General features: G+C 45.7%; 1 protein-coding gene across 3 annotated transcripts in view; it reads right to left on the bottom strand.

The window, feature by feature from the left end:
* Nucleotides 1-25,381, bottom strand: part of DNAH14 (dynein axonemal heavy chain 14) — a 225,456-nt gene that overhangs the window by 64,419 nt on the left and 135,656 nt on the right. For all 3 annotated transcript variants that reach the window (XM_066595168.1, XM_066595169.1, XM_066595170.1), the window contains exons 35-44: nt 24,560-24,731; nt 22,942-23,031; nt 16,366-16,485; nt 15,612-15,806; nt 15,395-15,485; nt 12,511-12,722; nt 11,847-12,099; nt 10,535-10,646; nt 7,516-7,745; nt 5,833-5,949 (exon numbers count right to left, since the gene is read on the bottom strand). In XM_066595168.1, coding sequence (XP_066451265.1) covers nt 5,833-5,949; nt 7,516-7,745; nt 10,535-10,646; nt 11,847-12,099; nt 12,511-12,722; nt 15,395-15,485; nt 15,612-15,806; nt 16,366-16,485; nt 22,942-23,031; nt 24,560-24,731 — 1,592 coding nt within the window. The remainder of the gene's footprint in view (nt 1-5,832; nt 5,950-7,515; nt 7,746-10,534; nt 10,647-11,846; nt 12,100-12,510; nt 12,723-15,394; nt 15,486-15,611; nt 15,807-16,365; nt 16,486-22,941; nt 23,032-24,559; nt 24,732-25,381) is intronic.

Here is a 25,381-nt window from a genome sequence, read left to right as displayed (position 1 = left end):
TCAGCTCTGCACAGATCATCTGGGTGTCTCCCAGAAAAAGGAGAGACCTCCAGCACTCTCAGAAAAATTGACGATCCTCTCCCATGGGGGCACTATTACCTATTAGAGGCACAAAAAGACCTTATTAACTAATTATGGTCACCTAATTGGTGCACAAAAGGGGCATTATCACCTAATGAAGACACAAAGGGGTACTATTACCCAATTAGGGCACAAATGAGCACTATTAGCTAATGGAGGCACAAAGAGGGCACTACTACCTAATGGAGGCATAAGGAGGCACTATTACCTAATGGGGCACACACGGGGAACCTGAGAGGATACAATGGGGTAACGAATACTTAAGGGGACACAAAAGAGGCACCATTACTGAATGAGGGCATCAAGGGGCACGGTTACCTTAAGGTAGCACAATTATCTCATAGGGCCCAAATGTGGCATTATTACCTAATGGGAATACAAAAGGGGCACTATTACCTAATGGAGGCATCAAGGGGGCACTGTTAACTTAAAGGGGCACTATTACCTAATGGGAGCACCGGGGGTGTACAAAGGGGGCACTATTATCTAATGAATGCACCGCGAGGCACTATCACTTTTTGAGAGCACAAAGAAGGCACTATTATCTTGTGGTAGCACTAACTGGGCATTATTACCTTGTGGTGGCACAAAGGGGGCATTATCACTTTGTTGGGGCACAAAGAAGTAATTTATACTGCGATGAAAGACCAAAGGGGCACAAGCAGGATATTATTATTATTGTGTAGCGGACACCGAGAAAGACGCAGGTGCAGCAGTATGGCGACTCTCTATGTACCCCCTTCCATTTAGTGCCCTTGTTCCATTGGGTGTGGTCCGTAAACAGGGAATGTGGCATGTAAAGAAGCAGTGTGGCTTATGCACACACAAAAAAACTTCTGATAAGCTTTTTTGTGTCCTGCTCTCTGCAATACCATTTTCAAAAAGTTGACAATTATATGATCGCTGCAGGTGCTGCATGTCTGGTCATCAATTTTCTCTGCAGTGGCCACTACAGGGCAAATATTGTATTACATGCTGTCCAGGTTATAAATGGAAGGACCTAGACCACCGGGTGCTCTTTGTTAGCATTTCTCCACTCATAGAGGGGTCCTGAATAGAGTATATATGCAGTAATAGCGACTATGGAGAGGGGTTATCGTCATTAGACAGTCGCTATACATGTACGTGCAATTGTAAATCTACTAATACAGGAGGTGTTAGTCTCTGGCCCCTGTGATAAATGATGTATATTTTATAACTGATTACCATATCTGTTTGCTGTGTGTATGAACGTCGCACAGTAACAATGCGGATGAAATGAGGAGGAAATGAATGTGTTGTCAGCACAAATAGGGTAAGCTGAAAATAAGCCAGCTAAATATAGTAACCGCCATCAACAAACACGGGCGCGACGTACAGGATTCTGTCACGTTTGATGAGTATCTGTGCCATGGAAGCCTGGAGAATCCCCTACAGCTATAGGGTATAGATAGCGAGATACTGCAGTCTACGGAGTCCCAGGCAGACGTACAATGACCATGTGAGTACATGTCAGATTGCACCCCCCACGTCACTGATCGCCCATATGGAGCAGCAGGGGGTCAGTGTGTGAGTCCAGGAAGGTGGGGGTCCACGACGACTCCAATGACCCATATTAACCCAGAACAAGCCTTTCTACCAATGCTGAATAGGCTCGATAAAGCTAAGGGACTTGTGAGTAGTTCTTGTTACTCTCCACCCCTGGCGCCAGTGTCGTGTCCCGGTGAGCCGTCGCGGCTCTAGGCAAGTGGACGCTTCCTCCTATGAGAAAGTTTTGACCTAGCTGGATCTGATCGCAGTTCTCCTCTTCACCATGGCCACTGGCATTGGGCTGCCAAGACAGCCGCTTGTGACATCAGGCCTGGCAGCCTATTTTAGGTGGAATCAGCATGTCTTGCCTGCAGATTGAGGTTCGTACCCTTGCCTTGCTCTTGTTCTTGTGAATCTGATCTTGTTCTCGACTCCTAATTGATCCTACTTTTGTTTCGCCTTTGGGATTGTACGCCTGGTACCGGTTCTTCTACTCCTAACTGTGATCCCTGACTCTTTCCCCAACTATGCTCCCGCCTCGTCTATGGTCTGTCATATCCTGACCACTGTGTTGGTGCCAACCCTCGATTCCGATCCAGATTATGCTACTACTGCCTTATCAGCGCCAATGCCACCAATCCATGACCGCTCTATAGAGCACAACCTGGGAATGTGACTCGGAAAGTCCACAGCTCCTTGCAGGGGTTAAGGGTGAAGAACAGGAAGACTCCTTCAACTCAACGCCCCAGTCCAGCCAGCGCCAACCAACAATGGCTTAGAGAATCGACGTCTCCAGTAAGAAATTTAAGATTTTAAGATCCAAACATCTAGGAACTTCCGATTCTCCAGTTAGGTACCTATAGCGCCTCCTTACTCAGACATGTGGCATTCATGACTCTCTAACTACTAATACATACAGTGTAGTAGTACTATTGATGTATACAGTTTACTGGTACCTTTTATGTGCACAAAATAGCAGTGTTATCGATTTGTACAGAATAGGGGTACTAATAATATGCAAAGTATAGCAGTATTTTTGATGTGTACAGTACAGTGGGACTATATATGTGCAGAATATAGCTATGTTATATACATGTATGATATAGAACTACTATTTATGTGTATGCTGCATTACATTTTCTTGTGTAACAAAATGGAGAGTATACAGAGAATGGCGTGATCGAAGAAAAATATCCAGCAAAAGGGGATCCTATCGATGGAAAGAACTCTGTGCTGAAAGGGGTCAGAGGAGGATGTCAGGAATCAATCTGACCAACAGGAACTGCACAGTCAGGAGCAGCTGAATACAACGCTGGGGCTCAAACTACTAATGTGTCCAAACGTACAACTCGCTGTTCGCCTGCACGGATGGGCTATAACAGCAGATGATCAGTTCCAGCGCCATTGTGTCTGAGAGGAACAGAAAGACGAAACTCCAGTGGGCTAAAGAGCGCAAAAATTCTATCAATGAGCAGCAGAAAAACATCTCCTGGTTGGATGGATCCAGATTCCTGTAGCCCCGTGCTAATGGGAGGTCAGAATTTGGCGCAAGCAGCATGAACCGCTGACCCCTTCCTGTCAGCTGTCATCTAATCTGCAGCAACTACAAGACGCTTCCTGTCCACAGGGGCCGATATTCCTTCAGAACGATGTCATCACCAAGTGGAAGCTACACCACAACGAATTGTCGCGGCTCTGAAGGCCAAAGGAGTCCAATGGTACTAGATGGGGTCTCTAATAAAGTGGCCGTTCAGTGTAATTGAATAATATAACATGAAACTTTGGTATTTCAAATAAAACACTAAAATTACAAAGGGAAATAAGAACGGTATTTCGGCGCAGTGCGGTATGATATTTGCGGGTTAAGCTTTATACTGTATAAAATAATGACAACAATACAGAATAAAAGGAAATGACTGGATAAAGAATCGGTAATGTCAGACGGCGGCATCACAAGACGAAACCTATATTCAGCGCTATAAATAATCCTCGCTGCCGTCTGTCTTATCACTGTGAAATGCAAAAGGAATAATGCAAAAAGCCCAGAGAGCTCTGGTGCGCGAGCGTGACGATGGAGGGGGAGATAAGTGGCCGAACCGCGTGCGAAATGTGATAAAGAAGAAGCCAAAAACAAAGCAAAGAATTAGCACTGTAGAAGGGGACTATGGAGGCGGACATCAGCGCCACCGGCAGCACTTGTAGGACGGCGGCGGCCGGTGCCAGGAGGAGCAAAAAGGACGCCCGAAGGGTCCAGGTACTAAAACAGCGGCCCAAAAAGATCCTCAGCAAATTATCCAGTAAGTCCATGAGAACCAGAGCAATTTTTTTGTTATTTTGTCCGGTTGCATTTCTAGGTCACCTGAGCCGTACGAGGCCGGTTGGGTTTCTACACCTTCTTTAGTTCAGAGGAGCACATTTATATTTCCTTAAAGAAGACATCTATAAGGATATAGTATAAGGATATAGTGTGCTACATCCCAACCTTTGAAGAATGAAAGGCACGCCAATACCCGTGGCACACATAGCAAGTTTTTTTTTTTTTTACATCAGGCCACACCTCTTTTAGGCAAACCACACCCTTCATCTCCCCTTACTCTCACAGTGATCCTCTCACAGTAATAGCACCAGTTAGTGAAACTTTCACATTAATAGTGCCCCTCAGTGACCCTCTTACATTAACCCTTTCCAATCCAATTTTGGATTCAGGGTTTCCCAAAAGACTTTCTCTTTTTGCTGTTATACAACGGTGCCATCTGCTGGCTAAAGCCAGTGTTTGTGCACCAGAGAGGCTCCGACAGCGGAGTGGCTGGCAATAGACGGTAAGAATACCCTGTCGGACTTCTTCTGACATTGGAGCTGTACAAGCTTCAATCAGAATGTAGGAAGATGTCAGACAGTGGATTGGAAAGGGTTAATAATGCTGCTCAGTGTCCCTTCACAGTAAAAGTGCCTCGTAGTGTTCCTCTTGCAGTAATAGGGCACCTCAGTGACCCCCCCTCACAGTAATAGTGCCAATTAGTGCTTCCCTCACAGTAACAGTGTCCCTCTGTGAGACCCTTAAAGTAATATTGCCCCTTGGTGACCCCCTCACCATAATATTGACCATTAGTGACCCCCTCACAATAATAGTGCTCCTTAGTGGCCCCCTCACAGTAATAATACTCCAAAGGGACCACCCATGAGCAACGCTAATAACAGGTATGCTGGTGATTGATTGTCAGCTGGCTATACATCAGGACGAATAGGAGGAAACAGACGGGTTATGGCGAGTTAAGGATGAAACACTAAAAAAGAAGTGAAATCAAAAAGACATAAAAAAAAGGGAAACAAGTGAGGAATAAGAGATACGATAAGTCAAAAAGGATCTAGGACTGATGGGCACAGAGGTACGCGGCTCGTCACAAGACTCATCTCTGATGCTTGGAACGGGTTCTGCTCCTGTGGGTTCATCACAGGACCAGAACAGATTCTCATCTTCAAGAAGTAAACCATGGAGTTTTCTAATAAATATCAGCAAGCAGAAATCTTGAAATCCTTAAAGGGATTATCTGGGAGGGGAAATACTTACCCGATTCAGTCCAGCTGATGGGGTACAGAGCTCCCTCCAACTTCCCAGCATTGGTGATGTCATCACAGGGGGCTGACTTAGTTATTCAGATGAGCTGAACAGCGGCCCCCTGGGAAGTCATCACCAATGCTGGGAAGGTGGAGGGAGGTCTATATTATGTGATCTATTGTCAGAACAAAGCCAGAAGCGGAGGTGCTGGACCGGATGGAGTCGGGTAAGTTTCTCCCCTTTAAAGGGGTTGTCTGGTTGTAAACTATTCATGACCTATCCTCAGGACAATTCATCAATAGTACATCGGTGGGAGTCCACCACTTGGGACACCTGCTGAGCGATTGTTCACTTAATTGGTGTACCTGTGCATTAAGCTGATTTTAGCAGAAAGCAGACAGCTCCATTCCCATTGCAGTCGCCAGGCTTGGTATTACAGGCCAAGTTGCATTCATTTCAATGAATTTTGCCTGCAGTACCAAGCTTGGCCACTGCAGTGGGAAATGGGGCTGTCTACGTCCTGCTGAAGTCAGCTCAGTGTATGAGCACACTGACTGAGTGGACACTTGATCAGTGGGGTCCCAGGCAGTGGACTCTCACCAAGCTACATTCTATAATCTAAACGTAGATTATTGGATCAAAATTAATCACGCCACTAATGATATTATCAGGACAATAAATCTCACCTTTCTGGATTACAGACTCTGTGGAGGGAACCAAACTATCCCAGGACACAAAGTTCCCAGTTTGGAGATCAACAAAATAACTGAAAACCGAATTCTCTTCTGGAGGCATCTGAACGCCTGGAAAAAAAATGAGAGAAATCTGTTGGATGAAGAGCGACGGCGATGGAAATCGTGCGCCGATCCTCTATGGAGAGTGATATAATCAGAGTTAGGAGCGCGGCCAAGTACAAGACATAATGGGGGTTATGTTCTCGGAGAGGAACCTGAAAAATAAGTATCAGAAACTCACATAAAATAGTCACATGATAAGCGCGATACCGGATCCGGAGCTTCAATAACCAGAGAAGAAGAAAACCTCCGGCTCTTTATAACCCCCCATGGGCATTTGTGGTCATAGATGAAGCAGTAAACAAATATATTAGACGTATTCACTGACTGGCCCCATTATCAGAGCCCCAGACCCCTCATGATTGGCGCTTCCCTGTACGGTATTTCTCCCCGTGACCCCGGAGTGCAGGATAAAATCACGTGACAGGTTTTCCGTGGATCAGTTTCAGTGTGAATCCACATTAGATGGGAAAATCCAGCGATCTGAGAGGCCTCCAGCGAGGCCGTTCATCGGTGCTACACTAGCCGGGCCAGGATTTCACTAGCGCCCATGTGGGGTTTTCTTGCGTAGCAGTGGGGAGAGTATACAGAGAATGGTGTGATCAGGGAAAAACATTCAGTGAAAAGGGGATCATGTGGATGGAAACAACTGCTCAACAAAAGGGGTCAGAGGAGGATGTCGGGAATCGTTCTGACCAACAGGAGCTGCACAGTCAGGAGCGGCTGAATACAACGCTGACGCTTAAAATACTAACGTGTCCGAATAAACTTGTATCACTGAGCAGCGGAAAAACATCTCCTGGTCAGATGGTTCCGGATTTCTGTTGATGATGGAAGGTCAGAATTTGGCGCAAGTAGCATGAATCGATGAACCCTTCCTGTCAGCTGGTCAAAACATGTCAGCACCTCCATCTAATCTGCAGCAACTACAAGAAGCTTCCTGTCCGCAGGGGCCGATATTCCTGCAGAACGATTTCATCACCGAGTGGAATCTACTCCACGATGAACTGCTGCGGTTCCGGACGCCAAAGGAGCCCAACGGAACTAGATGGGGGTCTAATAAAGTGCTAAATTCAGTGCATACAGTGCCTTGCAAATGTATTCATCCTCCTAAATAGCCAAGAGACTTGTTCGGATTATGGGTATATATTTAATTTAGTAGTCATAACCGTAGTATGAAATTAAACTGTACCTCATGACTTGTTTATATCTGCATCAGAGGTTCCAATAAAATCCAGTAGGGGTCAGAGGAGGATGTCAAGAATCAATTCAGAATGAAATAATGCTCTATTTTGCCCTAGAAAATGCTGGATACCATAATGGACATCAAACAGACTCTATTATAATCGATGGAGTCTGTTCGTCGCCGTTTAAACCTGCCATGAGACACATCAGTTCGGCCAAAGGATTCCATTCTTCTACTCCCATAATGGAGCAGAAAAATAGAAACCACATCACTAATGAGAACAAGCCTCTGGATGGTCAGACCGGTGATTGCCAACCTGGCAGATGGAGGGAGCAGTAGCGCAGAGGATGGTGGTGGTGGTAGTAGTATTCACTCTAGGACTATCTTACCATTACGTCGCTCTCCTTCAAACAAGTCGTGAACAAAGTTGCTGAAGTCGTAGGTGACGTTCACCAAGGATTCATCTCTGGCCTTCAGTCCAATGAGGGAATCTCCTTCATACTCATCTTCCCGGGTTAAAACGCCACCAAACGCCCATGTAAATGCAAAAATGTACAACTTCCCCAGTAGAGGCGCCAGCTTTTCAGGATGCTTCTCCAAGAACCACTTCTGTTCTTCTCTACAGATAAATTTAACATGTCACATAGGTTCTGCATCCGCACATCCCACCCGTGTCCACCGGAAAGGCTTAATAGGTGGTATGTAAGTAAAACGTGACTGGAAGGTTCTACAACTTTGTAGTCGATTTGGGTGGAACTTGCAACAAATGCACAATTTTCTGGAGTAAAATAGTTGCAATTTTTGATGCAAGCCATATGGGCCTAATACGTTCGAACTATTTTTAATATTCCGCCACCCTTATCACTTTTGTAAATAATAGGCGGCAATAGAGTTACTGTAATAGCAGAAACCGATGCATATTATAGTGGATATCTAAGCCAGCTATCAACTAGCGTAGATCAGTTTGTGGTCCACGGGCGACCCAATATGCGCCAATTGTATCAAGAGGCTTGGGTAACTATGTATTTGGTGCATCTTCAACCAGCAGGCAGTGAATAAATTTGCCACTATGTCTTGAAATTCCTTATCATCATTTTCAAGATCTCTGCTTGCATTCGGTGAATGGGAATATTATATTCAGGGTTAACGAAATTAAAGTTCCCCAACTCAGGGGCCTGAGGAAGTCATGCCGCTGCTCCAAATGTAATGCAATTCAGAAGCCAGCTGCTTTAGACAATGTGCTCACCATTTCTTTAAAATAACCTAACAAAAAGTCACCAATAGGTGGCGCTGTAGCTATGCAAATCATGCTAAAAATGTTCAATATGTTCCCCTTGGTCTTCAACAATACTTTCCATTCGCAAGACCATGTGTTCCACCGCTGAAGGCAGTGAGTCAGCTTCAATCGCTACAACATGCAGACGAATGCTGCCCTTCAGACTGGACACTGATGCAGGTCTGTCACGGTACACGTGGTCCTTCAAAGTAACGCACAACCAGAAGTCTGCCAGAGCCCCACCTATCGGTTTTGTGAATGGAGAGAGTTATTGAAAAACCAAGGAGGACATATTGAACATTTGCAGCGTGATTTCCATAGCCACAGCGCCACCTATCAGCAACTTCTTTACTAAAACATTTCTTAAAGAAACGGTGAGCACATCTTCTGAAATGGTCGTTGTCCAAATTTCATCTCATTTGGAGCAGCAGAGCGCCCTCCATAGGCCTTTGAGTTGGGGAAGTTAAATTTCACTAATCCTGTACATCCAAAGACTTGAAGAAGATGTCGGTTCACTCAAAATTAAAATGACCTTTTAGTTTCTTGTGAAATATTGTTCTAGGACTGAAGGAGGCAGGTATATTACCTGCTGGTGGTCTTCTGTGCTGACGCCCCTCTGCTCAGATGGTTCCGGATCCCGATTTCGGCTGTCCAAGATGCCCGATGCAATCGTCAGTCTGACCAATCCCCACAGTGGCAGTGTTGCCCTACCAATGCACTATACCTGCTCTTTGATTAGCCAGCACTGCTCACATGATCAGTGCTGACCAATTAGAGAGTAATGCATTAGACAGTGTGCATTACGTAGCTAGAAAACTGTAGTGGCCATCTTGGACACCTGAAAACAGGATCCCGAACCAGTGGATCGGAGGGATATCAGCATGGAAGAACAGCCTGCAATATACCCTCCCCCTTTAGTCCGGGGACAGAGTTTTGTCCTGAAACCAGAGGGTCGCTGTTGCTTTAAAAATGCTCAGTGTTTTAAAATAAGAAAATTATCAATATCCCCTCACTGATTGCCCAGCGCTCCTGTTCTGACACTTCCAAGAGTCCTACACTGACTTCTGTATTTTCTTGTTTGTTAGCATGGTCATGTGACTGCTGCAGCCAATCACTGGCTGTCCTGGTCCTTGTTGACACAGACATGTGACGGCTCCAACCAATCATATCACAAGCGTTGACATGGTCATGTGACTGCTGCAGCCAATCACTGACAACATTGACCAGGAAGTACAGAAACCAGTGGAGGACCCCAGGGAGCATCAGATCAGGAGCGTCGGGGATCAGTAAGATGATTATTACTACTTTTATAACTTTAAAGCATTCAGTGTTTGTTTTTAAAGGGGTTGGCCTATCTTCTTGATAGGTCATCAGGAGTTGATAGATGGGGGCCTGCCGCCCGGGATCCCTGTCCTTCAGCTGATCCTCCAGCCCCACTATCATTGCAGGGGGCCAGACGACGTGATCAGCGGACAGGAGAAGGAGTGAGACTGCTGGCTTCACTCCCATTAAAATCAATGGGAGCGCTGCGCTGCTATTCCACCTCCTGCTCCTGGTTACGGACAGAATACTACGTCCAGTTGTGACCATAAGAGGAGCAGGAAGTGCAGCAACAGTGCGGCTCTCCAATTGATTTCAACCTCCTATCCTTTCCGCTGACAACGATGTCCAGCCCACTGCACTGACAGGGGAGCCGGATGATCAGTTGATGCACAGGGAACCCGAGTGGCTGAGCCCCATCCATCAGCTAATGAAAAAGGCTAGACAACCCTTTAAGTGGCCAGACGACCCCTTTAGACGTGTCCTGACAGAGGTGCATTGCATGTTACAAGAATGGATGTGGCTGGGACAGGTTTTCAGCCTCTAGATGTAAAAATAATGTTCCCATTCACTGACAGCAAGCAGAGATCTTGGAAATGGTGAGAAATTTACATGGGATTGAAGATCTTGGCTATTCTCCAAATTTCAGTAGACCAAGGAGAGAGAAAAAAGATTAAAATGAGAAGGAAATTGGGGACTTATCCCACTGATGACACTCCAGTGGGACCCCGCTGATGACACTCCAGTATGACCCCGCTGATGACACTACAATATGACCTCACTGTAATGAGAGGTATCGTTATCACACTAACCTTCTTCTCAGGCTCTCTGTCAGGCTGGGGGTGTACGATCTCCTGGACTCAGACGCAGACCGGAGCTCACGGTTATTTGTAGAAGGAAGTTTCTCATTCAAGTCACTGACTACTGTGAAGAAAGCAGGCCAAGAACAATAACAGAAATATATGGGAAGCTACAACATACAGCATCGCTTACTGGGGGATTTACAGGGGACTAGATTTACAGCTGCTAGACAGAGAAGGAGAATGACTGGGGGGCTTACTGTGGACTACAAATTGCGATGAGCTAATTTTTTTCTCTGTTGATTTTTAAAGCTGCCAGAGGGAGATGAAGACTCACTAAGAACTTACAGGAATCTATTTTTACAGATGTCAAAGGGGAAAAAGAGACTGACTGAAAACATACTGGGGACTAAGGTTGCAGCTGCCAGAGGGAGAAGGAGACTGTCTGGGAACGTAGTGGGATCTATGCTTACAGCTGATAGACAAAGGAGAATGGGGATATTATTGGGACTATATAGCTGCCAGAGTTGGAAGGAGACTGGGTATTTACTGGTGACTACATTTACAGCTGGCATAGGGAGGCAGTGACTGACTAGAAACTTACAGAAAACTGTTTTCACAGCTGCCAGAAGGGGAAAGATGATTGGCTGGGAATATCAAGGGGGACTACAGTTACACCTGCCAGAGGGAGAAGAAGACTGACTGAGAAATTTAAGAGGTAGTAGGAGACTGGGTATTTACTAGTGACTATATTTATAGCTGCCATAGGGAAGTGGAGAATGACTGGAAATTTACTGGGAACTATACCTGCAGGTGTCATTAGGGGAAGGAGACTTACCAGGAGCTTACTGGGGTTTATATTTACAGCTGCCAGATGGGTAAAGAGATTGACTGAGAACGTTATGGGGACTATATTTAGAAATGCCTGAGGGAGATGATGACTGCCTGGTGGGGAGGTGAAGCAGGGGGAGTGAAAGACATATGCATTAAGCCTGTAAGAGGTTTGAGGAGCTCCAAGTAGAAAGCAGAGGAATGGGTTAAGTCACACTGCCCAGCAGCGTGCCCACGGAGGCAGGGATGGAGCTGAGGAAAACACTGAGAAGGAAAAAAAATGAAAAAAGGTATATTTTGAGGTGGAAACAGTACAAAGTACTATAAATAGTGGTTAATAGTCTTTTGGGACTTTTTCTATGAATTTGATTCATGAAATACCCCCTTTAATGTTTAATATCACTTTAAGGTTGATAAAGTATATAACTTCCCCAAATGGGGCGCAGTTTAACATTGGACCATATATACCCACAGATACGAGATCATCCCTTACTCTGTCCAAAGCCTCCGTTTCCACTCATGAAGTCGATGAAAGCCTCCAGAATTTTACACAGGTTCATCACGAGCACCAGGTCCTGAACCGGGAACACTAACTTGTCTTTACGCTTGCAAATGAACTTGATACCCTTGTCCACGGACTTTTCAAGTAGTGCATTCAGATACTGGACGCCGATTGTCGGGACTTTGGTGGATATTTGCATTAGCCAGGTCTTGACAAAAGGTTGCCATCCGAGATCCACTGGATCCTATTAAGAGAGATTCTAATTAGCCAAGCAGGCCTATTGGGCACATCAATAATCTGAGCATGTCCAATCAACTCTCCAAAAGAGCACCCCTATGAGAAGACCTCTGTTACATCCTATGGATACTCAGCCTCTTTCTTGAGAAGACCACCAGACTAGAGAATGGTGGTCCCATGTCCCTTGTTGATACCCTGAAGTGGTAAGTGTTGGTGGTTTCCCGATAGTTTCCATAGGAGTCAATGACAAATATGGAATCATAGACTACCATTTGTCTTGTCCTCCCACTCTAAGGGCAGCAATGGGAGAAATGTGACCCCCATTTTCCAATTGGTGGGGTTCCTAATGGTTAGATTCTATTGTTCAAACTAAATTGCCCTACCCAAGAATAGTCCTATAAAAGCTGAGTAATCTTACCATATACACCATGGCACACCGGCTGACAGTAGCGGGACTGGCTTGGGCCAGACTATCCACCTCAAATATCATCCTCATTCCTTGTGGAAGACGAATTCTCTCACTGTTGGCCAAGCAAAGTGTCTTTGTGTCATCTAGAACGGTGTTGAGATTCTCCACCCATAAGGTGTCCACCGGACCATCCAGAATTATCCAGTACCAGTCTGGGTCACCTAAACGTTACAACGAAGTTGTGTTATCCGGAAGGTGCAGTAACAATGTAACAATAACAGATGTAGATAAGAATATAATGTCATGTCTCGGCCTTATAGAAAAAAGGATAAAATAGGTCAGCACTTCCCAATAGAAATCCATAGGTGCGCGTTAAACCATGGCTGCAACATACAGTAGAAGCAGAAACCAAAAAACGGCAATGGCACTCATAATACATTTACTATCAGAGGTATACATACCGATAATCAATACTCTGACCACATTAAACAATGCAAGGTTCTTGGTATATAAGTTATGTTAATGTCTTGTGTTCGTGTCACCAATCCTGGTGGTGTCCACGTTACTGTTTCTCTAACCTGCTCTGTGTGTTGTGATTAGTAGAGCGGTTGGTGGCAGAATTGGTAGAGAGAAGAGGAAAAGGAGAGATGTTGTTGAGGAAGGAGGACGTGTGAGCAGAAGGCTGACGCTCTGACGCTTCTGTCTGGGTTAGGCCCGGACTCATCTCATGTAGCTTTAAGATGGTTCCCCCCCCCCCCCCCCCCCCGGAACATGAAGTTAGCATCAGCTCTTGGAGTAGGAGTCAGTGTGAATGCTGCACACTCCCCTGATTAACTACAGAGTAGAGGAACAGTACCGACTCCGCTACTGCAAGTAAGAGGACAAGTCTGGTGTGAGTGCTTTGCCCCTGAATGTCACTAGGTCAGCGAGGAAAGGGCATGAAAAGTAAGCAAGGACTGCTCGTGTTTGTCTCTCTAGGTCCGGAGTGCTCTCCAACAGATAACTGAGACTGATGGCGCCAGTATCTTGGGACAAGAGTGAGTGCGTAACACAAGTGTGTCGGAAGGTGGTGAAAGAAAATGCCAGTAGTATTGTACTTGAGACTGTTGCAGCAATGCACTTGGAAAATCAAAGTTGGAAATGTCCAGTAAAAACAGTGTGCCTCTGGTTTTAAAACTAAACTTTGACTGTGGACTCTTTACTTGGCTTCATTAACTCGTTTCTGAAAAAGCGTCACTGGCGTCACGTGAACCGTTAAGCTATCATTACTCTACTGGTGTAGTCACTGGCTTTTACTCTCACATGCTGCTGGGACAGACCATGTTTTGAGATATGACGAGAGGAGACAGTAGAGCCATCGTGACCCATCATTTTGTTCCCTGCTGTCTTCTTTACCAAAAGGTTTGATCCTGGTTGCTGCAGGCGCAAACTGCAGGAGTCAACTCTCACGAGAGGAGGTGGGATTAGGAGGGGATTTGGTAATGCAGTTCATTACAGAATTGGGGACTAACACTCCATGGCAGCCTAGCCAGCCACAAGTCTTACCAGACTATTCTAAAAATTCTCACCTCTTCGATGAAGCTGCTCATCAGCGCCAATAGACTGGCCTGGGATTATTGAAGGAACCGGGATTTGGCCAAAAAGGACATTCAGAAAAGCTTAAAGAATGTTTTGATTATGAAGCCCGGAGCCCACCGGAACAGGGAAATGTTGTAAAATCTGATGTTTTAAAGGGTTTAGGTTTTATTTGGAACTTTGAGTTTACGGACAATGTGTTCATGTGTTGGGGGGCTACCTTGGAAACCTGAAAAACAATTAGAACTGAACAACCTAGTAGTCAGGGAGTGGATAAATAAACCCAAATACGTGTGTCCCAAGGGATTTGGGTTGTAGCTATGGCACAATGCCATAGCTAAAGGGGGTGGGAGGAACACTGGGAGGAGACTTCGGTATCGGAATTGCAGGGACTGTAAACAGCCACAGCAGGCAGTGGGCATGATCTTTTGACGAGGGCGCATCTCAGCACTCGCTACTGGAGGAGGTATGGACAATTACTATGAAAGTGCTACACAGGAGGACTCCCTCAGTTGGTGTGGGTTACAGGGTGCCATTATGTGGCAAACAGGGTCCTGGAGGCAACTTAGTTTACAGCCCCATAATGGTGTTTTTAGGAAGTATTTCTCCAACCCGTAAGTGACTGTACTTGACAGAAATGGGACTTCAAAATTAATTGTTGCTGCATATTTTTATTATTTGTACAATTAAGATCTGAGTCTCGACGAGTACAAAATAAGTAATTTATGTACACAGTGTCTCCACCAGCAGAATAGTGAGTGCAGCTCTGGAGTATAATATAGGATATAACTAAGGATCAGTACAGGATCAGTTCTGTATGTACACAGTGACTCCACCAGCAGAATAGTGAGTGCAGCTCTGGGGTATAATACAGGATGTAACTCAGGAGCAGTACAGGATAAGTAATGTATGTACACAGTGACTCCACCAGCAGAATAGTGAGTGCTGCTCTGGAGTATAATACAGGATGTAACTCAGGATCAGTGCAGGATAAGTAATGTATGTACACAGTGACTCCACCAGCAGAATAGTGAGTGCAGCTCTGGAGTATAATACAGGATGTAACTCAGGATCAGTACGGGATAAGTAATGTATGTACACAGTGACGTCACCGGCAGAATAGTGAGTGCAGCTCTGGAGTATCATACAGGATATATAATGTATATATATCCTGTATTATCAAGGAAGCCATTTCTGATGTTGTACTGCATCAGAATACATCCTTCTGCGTGTTTTCTGATAAAGCTAAGTCACTAATAATGATGCTTATGGCAACAGTTTCCAGTACACGATGTATATACAGATGAGATACACTTACCTTTAGGTGGTGGTGACACATCATCCACTTTTTTCTCACTTTCAGTCTTCTGGACATCACTGAACTCCTCCTGATCCTCCTTATAGTGACCCTGATACAAATAACAGGGAAGGGAATTTGCAACTGGTATTAGAGGGTTGCTCTGGTCAATTAGTCACCTATAGTAATTCCATAAACATAGGCCCAGCTAACGTTATCGAATAGAGTATATAGGCACCTGCGCTGTGGATGCGGTAGAAGTCATCGCTCCATCCTCTTTGGCTGACTGCTGTGTGAAGGTCCGTACCGCTGAGGCCAGGAGACCATCCGACCACTCCATGGTGTTGGGGTTGATTTCACCGTACAACTCGCCAAGAGTCACACACTTGGGGTTTATGATAAAGGTTTCCACTTTCCGCTTTCTTGTCATGGTCTTGTAAATCAATTCAACAACATTGCATTAATACATGGCAAACTGTACTGACTGGTATAAAGATATGAGCGGGCTGATCATACGTTTGATAGGTGGAAGCACCACACATGGGCAATTTGATGTGATTGAGATCTAAAGTTCTGGCCACTAGGGTCTCCCTTCCTTCTAGTTTGTTGTCCACTACCTGCTTTCAAGTGAAATCCATCTTTAGTAACAAAGATAGCAAGATGGATAAAAGGAAGTAAAGAAGAGTGATGACTCATGCTGCCCATAGAAGTCTATGGAGAGAAAACGGGAGGGGGAGAAAGAGACACCCACAGATGCTGATGGAGCGGAGAATTAGATATACGGCCTGCAGAGGGAAAACTGCAGGCTTATAATTGCCAGATATGGTGTTATTCCTCATCTACACACACGGCAGCTTATTCTGAAAAGTCCCCTGACATTGCGGGGATGCGTTAAGACATTTTTATAATTTATAAACCTTATATTGCTGTTTTTGAGAATCTGGTCAAACATTTTTTTATTTTTATTGAAATAAAAGGAAAGGTAGATTTACCGGCAGAGCGCCGCGTCCTGTTGGGGATGAAGGAAAATGTGGCAAAGCTTTTTCCAAAATTCTTCGCACTGTGGTCTTTCCCCCTCCTGTGGGACCCACCAGCATCACACCATGCCGAGCCTGGAGCGAATGTGAAGGTTAGAAAGATCACCTGACTGCAGATAATAACAACAATAATAACCCCCGGCCCATACATGACCCAGGGGCCATAGTGCGGCCCATACATGACCCAGGGGCCGCAGTGCGGCCTATACATGACCCAGGGGCCGTAGTGCGGCCTATACATGGCCCAGGGGCCACAGTGCAGCCTATACATAACTAAGGGGGCAGAGTAGAACCGTTAAATTACTCAAGCGCATAGCAGGACAAATACTAATGGGGCCAACTGGCCAACTGTGACTTTGTCATTCAAGGGCCCATGTAAACCTGGAGCCGACTCTGCTTTCAGGGCATGACAGGTGGTGCTGCTGTTATTAGTTCGGACAAATGGCTCTACAGCAACCCCTACTGGAAGACAGCATTCCTGCAAGTCAATGTTAGACCTTTTAACAAGCCTTGTAACAATGTAGGACAATATAACCCATGTACGACAGACTGCTTCGGGGTTTTAGCAAACTCCTGCAACTGTCTGTATATGCTTATCTTTTACTTCGGAGGAAGACTCTGGTTTGGCTAATGTTTCCAGTCATTGTTACAAGGCCTGTTAAAAAGGCTGACATTGACTTGCAAGAATGTTGCCTTCCAATAGGTGGCACTGCAGAGGTATTGTTCAATCTTTCAATTTGCATAAATTTTCTAGAGGAGCATGCATGGCCTTATAAGTCTCCTCAGACCTTCTAAGTATTTCTTTTACATGGAGTGATTAAAGTAAAAGGAAGATGGTTGAAGATTGAACGAGAATGAACGAACTTCCCAATCGTCGCTCATTCTATGAAAAATCATTGCTTCACTGGTGCAGCGAATGTGAACGACTGAACGATCTGCAAGTGAATGATTTATCTGCCTGTATAAACAGGCTGCACGAGTGAATTAGTGAACTCCATCCATTGCTTGTTCACTCGTGCGAATGATAAGTCGCTCAGTGTAAAATTGCCCTAAGGAGAAACTTTACCCCTCCGGGCGGAGGCAAATAACGGGCCCTAAACTCACTTCTGGTTGCCAGTCATCGGCTACTCTTTCCATAAACCTGGATAACCTCATTAAAGAGGTTGGTTATATATATATATAGTAAACATACATAGTATAGGTGATAATCGTCTGATTGATGACGGTCTGACCATTGGGACCTCCATGCATCCTGACATCTGCGTACCCTCAGCTCCTCATGTGAATGGAGTGGCCATGAACATGCATGCGGTGGAGGATGTGAATGAAGCAGTGGTTGTACTTGTGCACTGCCTGTCCATTCTCATTGGGGAACTCAGAGTGCTCAGATGTCAGGATCACCGGGGGTCCCCGTGGTCAGTTCTCCAGTGATCAGACATTAATCGCCTATCCCATGGATAAGGGGGAAAAAAATGGGTAATTTTTTTTCTTCATGTGCGGTCTGTATTTGCAATGGACAGCATAATGACCTATTATAGTCAATGGGGATCTATAGACATACATTTTTTTTACTTGGACTTAAAAAAAAAAAAAAAAAAAAATCACATCCAATTCTGGTCCCATTGCCTGTATGACAGTCACCAATTCAAGTCAACTAGTGTGCAAAAAAATGAGACGGAATACACACACCCCCGCCCAGAAATTTTCGCGAGCTAAGACCCCATTTGAGCTGCTCTGTACCGGCATGGGTCCCTCCCGTCACACCCTTTCACACATATATAACATTAACTAGGCAGGCAAAGGCCCCTCCACCTTCGTTCATTCTGACTTGGGAAAGAGACTTGTTGATATCGTTCGCATCTGAACAATTAACTAGAGTCTACACCTTTACACACAAACCCTCCATCTCAAGTAAGATTTAGGAAACAGGATATAAAATCCTCTCCAGTTGGTACAGGGTGCCCTCCCGACTACATAGAAGGATACCAGCTGTGACCCCACTTTGCTGGAGATGTGGCACAAGCCAGGGGACCTTAATGCATGTATTCTGGGATTGCCCGGTATTGTCGGGTTTCTGCTCTGAGGTATGGCGCATTACTTCCAAATGTACGGATTTCGCACTGCCAAAATCTCCTGACTCTTCCTCCTGCATCTTAGCGACATCCCCTCGTACTCTTACGGGCGCTCTGTGGTGAGACATATGATTGACGCAGAAAGGGCCTGTGTCCTGAAACTTTGATGACAAACTTTTCCACCCTCCATTTTAATGTGGTTCCATCTGATTCGTGAAACCATGGAGATGGAAGTCCTCACAGCTTCTATTAAAGCCACACAGGATAAATTCTCTAAAACGTGGCATTACTGGATTGGGTTCCAAAACTCAGAGGAATATAAGAATCTGTATTGACATTGAGCCCTTATGATTCCCTGTCCTGAGCATCAATGCGGGGGCTAAAGCCCTCACTCTTCTGCCCTCCTCCTCCATCAGAGTTTAAGGGTGTTTCCTTTTAGTTTCTTATTTTTCTTCTCTCTTGCTCTTTTCTTCCTTACATCCCCCCCTCCTTTCCCCTACTCCTTTCTCATAGCCCGCCACTTCCACCAAGGGGTCTTGCGGGCGAGCAGCCAATTTGCCTTTCTACAGCCTCATGCCCACGGCCGTGGTGGGCTCCACCAGCAGAATATCGCAGCAAAGTCCAACACGGCGCCACACAAAGACCCCATACTCACCTCTCCGGATCCGCTGCGAGAGTCCCTGTCCGGCGAGCCGACGTGCATGTGCAGTGCAGCGCGTGACGCGCTGGCGGTGGCCGGTGACGCATAATCATGCGTTACTTCTGCTGTGCTCACAGCGGAAGTATCGTGGGACGGACAGCTTCCATTGACTACAATGGAAGCCGGACGCACGTTTTTCCATGGCAAATGGCGCGATTTCTTTCACGATGCGGAATTCTGCTGTAGAATTACACAGCATGAACATTGCAAGGCAAAAAGCTATCAGGTTCAAAAGAACCTAATTGCTGCGGAATAACACCGGGGATTTCTGCCGCGTGAAACGTGACAGAAATCCGTCCATGGGCATTAGTCCTAAGGGAATATTTAGACAAAAATGGAAAAAAAAATTGAAAAAAACGGAATGCAGAGAGGTGAGCTAAAAACCAAGCGACTTTGACAAGTGAGCGATTCTTGCTTCATGTGCCGTAGGTCCCGTGTAAACAGTCGCCCATAATCGTTCTTTTGAGTGATCACTTGGGCGACTATAAGCCTTTGTAAACGTGCCCTAAAACTTTCTGCAAGGCCGAGCTTACACAAACAGGTTGGATTCCGCAGTGGAAGACCTGTAATACATTGCAGAAAGTAATTGCAAATGGTCGCTGAAGATCAGGGATACAATTGTTTTTCTGCGTGGATGTATGGTATCGTCCGCATGGAAGAAAGATCTTTTGCTCCTCTCCAAATGGCATTCCAGCTTTTCCGTCTATTTTCCTATGAAGTAGCGAGTGTTTCCGACGCTCATACACAATGTTAATTGCATACGGGTGACGGAACACTCGTATCTGTTGTATTCGATGTAGGACATCCGCACGAAATCCGTGCTAAAATAGAGCATGCGATCAAAAATATTTGCGTTTTCGCGATTATTTGAAGCACTACTCCTATAAGCATGCCAATAAATGTGGACGCTCCCTGGCACGTTACCTCTGCAGTAGCGCGAATCTCACATATGTTCCCCACTTATTGGACAGTACAGGCCACACAACCCTAAAGAGATCACGGTGGCATTCCGTGATTACTACCAAGGACTCTACAATATAAGAGGTCAGCTAGCTGATATGGCCCCCGACAGCCGGGAAAGCAAGATTGACGAGTATATTACTTGGGTCGGCCCTCCCAAGTATTCTGGGAGAGGATAGAGAGGCCTTAGAGATGGATTTTACTGCGGAGGAGATCAGCGAGGCCATTAAGGCTTCGCCGTCAGGGAAAGCCCTTGACCGGGACCGTTTCACATTCCATTTTTTCAAGCAGTTCCGTGAAATTCTGACTCCTATATTGAAAGATACATTCAACCAAATTTCACCATTGGTCCCATTCCCTTCAGAGTCACTCATAGCCCACATTACGGTGCTCCCCAAGCCAGGCAAAGATCCGGGTCTATGCCCTAGCTATCGCCTTATCTAGCTCATTAATCTAGACATCAAGTTGTTCTCCAAAATTCTAGCGGACAGGCTGACTCCCATTCCACTGGCCCACATACACAATGACCAAGTGGGACCCGTAAAAGATCAGGAAGCTAGAGGGGATCGGGAAAGATCGGGAATACCAATAAGAATCTCCTGCTGATTAGCCAAGCTAAGCAACTCTCGCAGCCGTTTTGTGGAGCCGTTTTGGCTAGAGGAGACATTGCGACCCGTAGAGGGGCTTTAGCCCCCTTATTTCACAACCCTGCATTTCCTCCAGGTCAGGAAAAGCAGAGCTTCCTTTGTTGGAGAGAGGAGGAGGACATACAGTGCTGTCAGATAGCAGGCTCTGGGGGTCTTCCATCATTTAATGATTTACAGGCATCCTGACCGGATTTGAAGCTACTGTGGCTGGAATATCTCCAGTTGTCCTCCTTCTGGAGGGCTTGGATGGGGTCGTGTCGCCTCCGGGATCCCCTTGAACCCATTAAAAAATTGTTTCTACAAACCAGCCCACCCGCCCGTGTCCTCTCCAGAATTTACAGTATCATACTGGGGAGGCTCACCCAAGGTCTTCCACGGTACACCAAGGGATGGGAAAGGGACCTGTAACTGGAACTGCAAGACTCTGATTGGGAGACAGCATTCACGTTTGCTCAAAAATTCCCCCTGGTCTGTATGGCGCAGGAGAAACACTTTAAAGGGGTTGTCCCGCGAAAGCAAGTGGGGTTATACACTTCTGTATGGCCATATTAATGCACTTTGTAATATACATTGTGCATTAATTATGAGCCATACAGAAGTTATCAGAAGTTAGTCACTTACCTGTTCCCTTGCTAGAGTCCTCGTCTCCATGGTGCCGTCTAATCTTCAGCGTCTAATCGCCGGATTAGACGCGCTTGCGCAGTCCGGTCTTCTTCTTTTCTGAATGGGGCCGCTCGTGCCGGAGAGCGGCTCCTTGTAGCTCCGCCCCGTGCCGATTCCAGCCAATCAGGAGGCTGGAATCGGCAATGGACCGCACAGAAGACCTGCGGTCCACCGAGGGAGAAGATCCCGGCGGCCATCTTCACCAGGTAAGTAAGAAGTCACCGGAGCGCGGGGATTCAGGTAAGCACTATCCCGTTTTCTTTTTTAAACCCCTGCATCGGGTTTGTCTCGCGCCGAACGGGGGGGGCTATTGGAAAAAAAAAAACCCGTTTCGGCGCGGGACAACCCCTTTAAGCTCCTCTCCAAGTTGTACAGATGTCCAGATCTGATTCACCATATGTTTCCTTCAGTGACAAATTCCTGCTAGAGATGTGGGTCCAGACGTGGCACCATGCTCCACATTTGGTGGGAGTGTCCGCTTATTAAGCCTTTCTGGAGGAAGGTTTTCGAGCTGTTGAAGGGTGTGTCCCATGGCACGGTGGAGGTCAGCCCGCAATTGGCACTGCTCTCTGTTATTCCTCGTCCTTTCGCCATGATTAAGAAGGGTCTCCTACGTCACTTCCTCACCACAGCCAGGGCCATTATCCCACTCCATTGGCGAAGCAGCGTCACCCCCTCGATTCTGGAATTTATCCAAGAGCTGAATCAGCTAATGTATATGGAGGAGTTGGGGGATGAGGGCTCCGGTGTCGTGAGCTCGAGCAGACGTGCCTAGTCAATATGAAACGAATTTCGCGATTCATCTGAGTTTCAGGGTGGTGAAGGGGGCGGGTCGTATCAGGGTTTTCATGAGGTCATGGCGCGGGCCCGTTATCTGGATTATTAGCCAGTTGGTCTCGAGTGGCCATACATTTATTTTGCTTGCCATTTAGGGGGTCTTCCTCCCTTTTTGTCCGATGCTCCTTCCCTTTACCACCCCCACCCCCCATCCTTTTTCTTTGTCCTAGGTTTTTCTGTTTTCTTTCTCTGTGGACTCAATTGTTCAGAAACTGGATTTTTATATTTTATGGAGCCAGCTATATCAGTGGGCCTGGTTCCCAAATGATCGACTGTCTAAGTATAACTACGGAGGGGGTGCCTGCTAGGCATTTAACATTTGGGAGTTCTGGCAAATATTGCTACGACTCGTCATTTTCCTAGCTCCCATAGTAATGCAGCGGTCCTGTGAGACTAGCTATTTGTTACCTCTTTTTTGTTACTACTGTGTAAAAATTCACAAAAGTTGTAATAAAAACATATTAAACATAAAATAGAGCATGCTGCGATTTTTCTTCTGCTGGCGGCATCCGCAATTCTTACTCACTCGCCTGTGCAAACCGGTGAAAGTTCATGCCTTTCAATGGCCGCGCATTACTGCGTATCGCGGAAACCACAATTCAAATCCACCCATATGAGCCGGCTGAAATGTCGCCCCCATCTTCACACTCACCACAATCTGCTGATAGAACTGGATGACCTTCTCCATTTGACTCTCCCACGGCTGCAGACATAATTCACTCACCGCTGCAGAGACGGCTTTCTACAACACAGAGAGGGAGAAACTGGAAAGTCGGAGCAGGAAAGTAGTTTTAATAAATGGCTGTGCTGGAACGGCTGAGCCGAGAGCGTTAATGAGGCAGGAGAACCAATTAGAGGGATGAAAAAACTATAACCGCTTAAACAAACGAACACTCAGATTGCTGTAAAATCTGATTTGTAAATGCGCCGCGTCCCCACAGGTGGAATAAATAAGAACAACAGATGCATAGAGAAGATAAATGGGGACATTAGCACTTTTCTATGCGGATCTGGAAATATTGTGAGACAAGAAACCTAAAAATAGAGGAAAGAGCGGCAGTGAAGGGTTTACATTGTAAAGAGCCCTCTGAAACTGTAAAGGTCATTTCTGGATGAGCAAAACACTAAGGAGCTAAAGAACAAAAGGATTTTCTATTTGTGTGCCGATACATGAGCACATTTGTTGGGCAAAGCTGCAGGAAGGAGGCGCCATTGCTGGAATATACACGTACTATCTTATAAATGAGTATTATTTGTACACTACACTGAACGGCCACTTTATTAGATCCCCATCTATTAGCGTTGGACTTCTTTGGCCTTCAGAACTGCAGCAATTCATTGTGGCATAGATCCCACCATCATTCAGGAATATCGGCCCCTGCGGACAGGAAGCTTCCTATAGTTGCTGCAAATTAGATGTTGGCACTGACATTGTCTGACTGGCTGACAGGAAGGGTTCATCGATTCATGCTGCTTACGCCAAATTCTGACCTCCCATCAGCACGGTACAACAGTAATCTGGATCCATCTGGCCAGGAGATGTTTCTCCGCTGCTCAGTGATACAAGTTTTGCGCTCTTTTGCCCGCTGGAGTTTCATCTTTCTGTTTTTCTTAGACACAATGGCGCTGGAACTGGTCGTCTGCTGTTATAGCCCATCTGTGCTAAGGAATGGTGACTTACACATTTGGACACGTTAGTTGGAGCACCAGTGTTGTGTTAGACTAGTCTTGACTGTGCAGCACCTGTTAGTCAGATCAATTCCTGACATCCTCCTCTGACCCCTTTTAGTAATGATTTTCTACTTTCCGCAAGATTACATTTCGCTGAATGTTTTTCCTTGATTACGCCTTTCTCGGTATACTCTCCACGCAGGTACACAAGAAAGCCCCACGCGGTTGGCAGTGAAATTCAGGCCTGACTAGTCTGGCACCGATGACCTGGCGTCGTTGGAAGTCGCTCAGATCGCTGAATTTTTCCCATCTAATGTGGATTCACACTGAAACTGATCAACTGAAAACATGTCACATGATTTTATTTTGCACTCTGGGGCATGGCTCTAATTTCCATATAGGGAAGCACCAACCATAAGAGGGCCAGGGGCTCTAATAAAATTGGCACTATATGAAGGCATTATGTATTCTATTAAAATAAAAAACTATCTAAAAATATCAAGCCGGAAGAGAGGCGACTACTTTTTTTGCCATGATGATAAGAGAATTTTCCTAATTAAAAACTTGTTAATTTTTCCTATTTTGAAAGCTGCCGGTACCTCTATTTTTTCGGTGTTTGCTTTCTGAAGGTTGACTCCCGGGAACAGGTCAGCCATGATGTTTTCAAACAGTATCACATCTTCAGCCAAAAATTTAGGCAAATTTGCTTCTTTTAGGGCGCTGATTATTATCAGCATTTCCTTCTCCGGAGAAAGTCTTGTGTTCTTCATTCTGTTATATAGAAAACAGATTAGTGCTGCGCAGGTCATAAATCACAAATTATTTTATATTGAACTCAAATCGCCTCCGGACGTAGAATCGCTGAAAATTCTCACAGGTACAGATTAACCTTCGAAAAAGGAAATGGCAGCCGTACTGGGCAGAATCCCCATGCAGGTACAGCCCTACTCACTACACTTGGTACATGATATTGCTTTCATCGCCTTTATTGAATTTTCTACAAAACATCTCGAGGTAACACGTGGTGTTGTGCCTCAGGCTGTATGGTAAATCACTGTATCATGCAGACAAATTAATCATAATGTAACTAAATTGTGACAGATAAACCATAAATATGAGGTAAAGAAACAATAGAGGTGCATATGAAGAAATGGTTACTCTTAAAGGGACACTCCAATATACGTATGAAAGCACTCCTGCTACTTTCTAATCTCGCCCACATTATAGCAGTTCTTCTGTTGTCCCTGATACAATCTCTAACAAGGCGCTGCGGGTGCCAGCTTCTTTCGTGTCTCGGGACTGGATACAGTGTGGCGTCATTACGTCATCTCCACATCATGTGATGTGCCTGCCGACACACCCATTTTTCAGCCTGCCTTGGCCATCAAGGGTTGAACATCTCCCTGCTGCCGTCAAGCTGA

The sequence above is a fragment of the Eleutherodactylus coqui genome, chromosome 3, assembly GCF_035609145.1.
Source record: "Eleutherodactylus coqui strain aEleCoq1 chromosome 3, aEleCoq1.hap1, whole genome shotgun sequence".
NCBI lineage: Eukaryota > Metazoa > Chordata > Amphibia > Anura > Eleutherodactylidae > Eleutherodactylus > Eleutherodactylus coqui.
The sequence above is the reverse complement of the archived record's forward strand: the minus strand, read 5'-3'. Positions and strand labels throughout refer to the sequence as shown.